We start from the raw sequence: 5,852 nt of genomic DNA on the forward strand, positions 1-5,852 counted from the left end.
ACCGGCTTGCATGATGTTCTCTCATTATATGTTTAAGCTGAATGAATGTCCGCTGGAAGTGGGGCCAGAAATTGCTCCGCGCCTTAGTTCATCTAAAGCGAGGCGCACAATAACATGGCAGCGATCTGGCTCTCGCCCAGTGCAAGGGTGTCCTAATTGCGCTGGCCGAAGTTGCGCTGTGTTAGCATGAGGTTCATTGCTGTACCACCCCGATACAACTTTTATTTTTTCTGTCTTCCACACACTTTGAATAGCTTGGGAAAATACGCAGCGCACCGTAGGGCCGATCTCCTTGGCAGCATGTGTTAGCGAACACCACCACAGACGTCAACCTCGCCGTCTCGGAGCTCTATGGGCAACGGCAATTAACGTAAAGTGCGCGATAAAAATACGTTTTCTTCTGACAATTTCGCGGTGTAAACTATTTTCTCGCTAGCTATTGTTCTTACTTCCATACTTTATAACTCAGATTTTTTTTCCCCCGCAAGATATTATTAATATATATTACGCATAACAGCCAAGCTTGCATGCGATATCGTTACACATAATTTTTATGCATGCGACAGAAGTGAAAAACTGGGAAATATCTGACCAACTTGCAGTGTTTTACCGTTTATCAGAGAGTGCAGGCGATGTATGAATACTGCATGCAAGCGCAGCGAATGTTTGGGTTTGGGGGCCGACGGCGAAATGGTGAATTTGCAAACGAAACTAAATGTAAACACTTGCCAACAGTTGCCCGCGCGAATTTCTAGCGCTCGCATGCAGTGTCAATCTGATTCTGCGTACAAATCAGTCTAACACAGGCACTGAACATGTCAGAAAAGTGTCAAACTCGCCACCGATGACCGCCTAGTAACGGGCTCCAAGCGAGCGCCCAACGCTCCCAGCTGTTTGCTACGCACCGAAACCGAGCTGTCAAATTCCATCGCGCAGTCCGCGCGAACCGTTAATTCCGGCCGCAATTGCTTCGCAGGTGTTCCCCGTGGGACAATCCGTGCAAAAATTACACTTTCCCGGCATTTTACAGTGCCCCAAAAACGACGGTCCCCAGGATGCCAAAAAGTGTCCAAAACCCAGCGCAAGCAAAACTGCGCCGTAGCAATCCATGGGGTGCGAATCGACGAGCAAAGTTTTCTCGCTCAAACAGGCGCTTCTGGAGCTGAAACTTTGTCGATGAGCGCAAAAAAAGTGTCCCTCCGATTCTACGTGCCTTTCCCTATGCAATGTGCGCTTATATGTGTCGAAAAAAGCCCCGAAAATTCATGATCGCGCGACGACGATCGCCGTCTCTGCGAGGAGCTACGTCACAAATCGGGAAGAAGACTCCGGGGAAGCCGGTCTCGATTTTTGCCGGCCGCTCGCCGAAATCTACTTCAAGTGCAATAAAACTTGTGTCAAAATGTACAATGACTCTGTCCCGAGCTTCGTTGCACTTTTCTCGATGTAAATCAACCCATAAAGTGCCGAAAACATGAAAAATCCGAACGTCGCCAGCGGCCAGCGAAGCAGTCAACATGGCGGGTCAGCGCAAATTTGTGTTTCCCCGGCGATTTTCTCTCGCCGCTCACGCTCGATCCGCGCCGTCCGAATTGAGACAAACGGTCGAAATGTGTGGAAGGATCATTGAATTTTATTGTTAGACCCTTGTCAGCGGCCCCGACGCGACGAGGCGCGAATACCGAGACTCGAACCGTGGAATTAGCACAATCTCGCTGACACCGGCGCGCCGAAAAACTCGTATTTCACAAACTTTGCGGCCACGCGCCGCGACAAAAAATTGCACAGTGTTCGTCCAAAGCCTCTACTATAAAACCGATTAGTTTTCATAATCGTGCGGCGCCGCTACGATGAGCTAGCAACCGTTTTTTAGGCACAACAAACACAATCTCAAACTCGAGCCGCGGCATTTGCGGCGCTCGCCAGCACGAGATATTGTTGTAGTCTTCCGTGACGTCCGCGCCCCCTCTATAAAAGCGGCCGCTCTCCGCTTCTCACTTCACTCGCTCTCTCGTCTCGCAACCAGTTCGGACGTCAGCTCCTCCGCTCGCTCAACTCGTCGCTCGCCTTCCGTTCGTGAGGTTCCCTGCTAGTGTTCAGGTACGGATACCCTTCCAATTCCCGCTATGTCTGAAGCCGAAGCCAAGCCCGCAGCTGCGACACCCAAGGCCAAGGGCCGCAAGTCCGCTGCCGGAGGTGCCAAGAAGGCGAAGAAGCCCGCCAGCCACCCGAAGTACACCGAGATGGTGAAGAAGTCCATCGAGGCCCTGAAGGAGCGCGGCGGTTCTTCTCGCCAGGCCATCCACAAGTACATCATGAGCCACTTCGACGTCGGCAAAGACACCAAGGTAGTGAACACCCACCTCAAGCTCGCTCTCAAGCGCGCTGTTCAGTCCGGCGTGCTCAAGCGATCCAAGGGCACCGGCGCGTCTGGTTCCTTCCGCCTGGCCGAGAAGGCGACGGCGGGCCCCAAGAAAGCTACTGGAGCGAAGCGTGGACCCAAGAAGGCTGCCGCAGGAGCGGCGAAGCCCAAGAAGGTGGCGAAGCCCAAGGCTGCAAAGTCTCCCGCCAAGAAGGCCGCAAAGCCCAAGGCAGCGAAGCCCAAGAAGGCTGCCGCGGCCAAGCCTAAGGTTGCGAAGAAGCCCAAGACCCCCAAGAAGGCGAAGTCTCCCAAGAAGCCCAAGGTTGCGAAAAAGGCAGCACCCAAGAAGGCGGCGGCGAAGAAGTAAGCCCGATCTCGTCACTTGTGGCCACCGCACGTCCATCAACTTCATCCCTCACGCTCATCAAAGGCGCTGTGCAGCTATGCAAGCACGTAAGCCGCTAACAGAACTACGTCACCATTGTCATGTCCATCGACGGCTCACCCTCATCACGCCCACCCGAGTGCCGGCAAGCCACGGAGACACGCATCTGTAAATACTTCATCGAATGCACCTCATGGCGATTTTTTTTATCACAAACTGTTAAATTATCTCATGTCTTGCCATCTTCATTATGTTTGTAAATAGCTCTTCACTCGCCATGATCAGTGCCGCTTTTATAATAAAAGCGTGTTCCTCATGTACTCATTTTTCTCTGGTCTTTCTAGCGGGTGTGAAGTGAGCAGTTTGATAGCAATGCTGTCGGCTTGTTCCTTCATCCGCTGGAAGCTTTTTCGTAGTCCTTTTATTAATGTTCACAGCATCGGCTGTTGGCACGCGCGCTCGCATGCGCGGTTTTCCAGCATTGCGGGAGCGCGCGCCATACTTAAACAGCTCGCGATCAGCTGTTAAATCCGCCGTCGCCTAGCAACGGCTGACGTAGCTAAGCTTTCAGCCAATCCTGTGAGCAGTGTTCTGTGGTAGCGTTCGAGAATCCTTGCAGCACGGTACGTTGGCTACAGGAGCGGGCGTCGTGACGGGATGTGCGTAAGCGTGGCTGTTCCGTCCGTTAAAACGGGTGTTCCAAACAAGAACGCGCCAATTAGCCCAATTTAAATTGATACTGTGGAAGGTTCTCTTCCTGCGTGCAAGCTGCGGCATGGCTAACGCGTGAGATTTGTCTACGCAAATTGTAAATATAACCGTAGACGCAGAAGCAGCACGTAACTTGCGCCGGCAGACGTCCGGCGGGTGCGACATGTAGACATGTAATTTGCGGTAGAACGCACCCTAAAGGGCACGGAATAACTACCAGCGCATAGCTGACATTTTCTATGTAGCCTTTACAGACGGTAGCTTTGCTGTTCACGAAGCTGTTGCTAAGGCGGTCAAATCAGTTCCAAGGCGCGTGAGCTTCGCTTAGAAACTGGTATTGGTATCGCAGACCTGGTCCCGTTGTGGACACCTGTGATTAAGAGCATCCGTAAAAGGGCTGCAGTGCGACCAATTCTTCGTCGCTGAAATAAATTTATATACATGGAAATCTGGGTCACCAGCGTGGGATATTTCCGCTGGTACCCGCGGTGTATTCTTGGCCACGCTGCTATTTGTTATTTCGTTGTTTTGGCACACCATGCTCCAAGGGCTGCGCAACAGTATGGTGCTGCCATCTTTCGATGGAGCCACAATGTAGAAAGTTACAGTTACGATGGTGGCTACCAGGTGCCGCTAGCGTACGCGGAATTCGGATTTTGGTTGGACGATGTTCGCGCGCTAAAGAAGCTTTGGTCGCACGATATTTTACTTAGCGGAACGCAACAGAAGAGCGATTGCACGAGTAATGCAGAAGATATGCATGAGTAATGATTAACTTGCTCAAACATGTAAGCATTTTTATGCCTACCCATCGAGGAAACCAGTCCGTCAGGTAAGACGAATCGCTATAAAGAAATCAATGTATCAAAATTACACGCACAATTTCCGGTGGGAGTTATCTAAATGATACGTAAGCATTCGCTACTAATAAACTGCTGTTTCGTCGTCGTATGCTGCTGTGCTTGGGCGAGAAATACGGGAGAAGCGCGGTTGCAACACCGAAACGTTAACGTGTTGCATGAGACGACGAAGAGGCGAGTAGTAGCAATGTTCACTCATGTTATATGATGATGCGTTTGCATATGATGCCGCTGCTTAGTGAGAGTTCTGGCCGATGCGTGCTGTCGTACGGGACGTAATTGAAACAGTGTCACGTTTGGTAGACCTCGTACGTCACGTCTGGTAGGCCTTTTCGCGATAGGGCCCACAGCAGCGAGCGAATTGACCTTTGTGCTGCCTCTCGCTTCAGTACTCGAAGCTATTAGTACTCGGCGCACTCTGTTCCCATCGCAGAATGCTTTCAAGGTGGGGCCCGTTCGGCCGCCGCCGGAGTACGATTGATAATGGCTCGCATCGAGAGGAGGCAGCGTCATCGACCACGTCTACGTACGGGGTCTGCAAAACGTGACACTGTTCAATTACGTCGCGTACAACAGCACGCATCGGCCAGTGCTCATCTTTCACAAAGCAGCGGCATCATCATATAACATCAGTGAACATTGCTACTACTCGCCTCTTCGTCGTCTCATGCTGAGGTCTCAGTTAACATTTCGGTGTTGCAACCGCGCATCTCCGTTTCACGATTATTTCGCGGTGTTTCTCGCAATTAAACCTAACAGAGCCGGTGATTAGTAGCAAATGCTTAGCTATCATTTAGATAACTCCCACAGAAGATTCTGCATGTAATTTTTCATAGCCTGTATAGCGTTATGTGCTTGCCAATATGTGCTTTCTTTTTGTGCAGCTACTGCAGCGTGTTCTGCTGTAGCTGACAGGATGTCACGGCCAGATCAGGCATTTCCTCGGCCTTTAGCCTTATCTCCCAAGCCACTTTTGTGCCGCAACCGAAAGAAAGCGAGAAAGAGAAGAAACAGTTAATAACATCTGAGTCGTTTGATCATATTCTTAGAGGGGTTTGCATCGCACATGAAATGTGCGATGCAAACGGCCAGGTTGCACGGGCCAGGTAGCATGACGTCATGGATCGGAGTGCGTAGGCCTTGTGCTACCTCGGTGGTGTTGGTTATACGCTCAATCGCCTCGGCGCAGCGTTCTGCATGATGACGGGTTTTGTGTCAGATTCGTACCCCACCCTGTTAAAAAATTAAAATTAAATTATGGGGTTTTACGTGCCAAAACCAGTTCTGATTATGAGGCACGCCGTAGTGGAGGACTCCGGAAATTTGGACCACCTAGGGTTCTTTAACGTGCACCTAAATCTAAGTACACGGGTGTTTTCGCATTTCGCCCCCATCGAAATGCGGCCGCCGTGGCCGGGATTCGATCCCGCGACCTCGTGCTCAGCAGCCCAACACCATAGCCACTGAGCAACCACGGCGGGTACCCCACCCTGTAACGGCACAATCTGCCAACACTACCTGCAAAAGAAGTTAT

At 51.2% G+C, this 5,852-nt stretch overlaps 1 protein-coding gene across 1 annotated transcript; it reads left to right on the top strand.

Moving 5' to 3' along the window:
• The first annotated feature begins 1,988 nt into the window (after positions 1 to 1,988).
• On the top strand, positions 1,989 to 3,067 carry LOC119453609 (histone H1-delta). Its single transcript, XM_037715665.2, has one exon. The coding sequence runs from the start codon at positions 2,127 to 2,129 to the stop codon at positions 2,727 to 2,729; it is 603 nt and encodes a 200-aa protein (XP_037571593.1). The 5' UTR covers positions 1,989 to 2,126; the 3' UTR covers positions 2,730 to 3,067.
• The last annotated feature ends 2,785 nt before the right edge of the window (positions 3,068 to 5,852 follow it).

The sequence above is a fragment of the Dermacentor silvarum genome, chromosome 5 (assembly GCF_013339745.2).
Source record: "Dermacentor silvarum isolate Dsil-2018 chromosome 5, BIME_Dsil_1.4, whole genome shotgun sequence".
Classification (NCBI taxonomy): Eukaryota; Metazoa; Arthropoda; class Arachnida; order Ixodida; family Ixodidae; genus Dermacentor; species Dermacentor silvarum.

Excerpts from the sequence above, each read along its gene's own strand:
- LOC119453609 (XM_037715665.2), top strand. The coding sequence starts at position 2,127 with ATGTCTGAAGCCGAAGCCAAGCCCGCAGCTGCGACACCCAAGGCCAAG.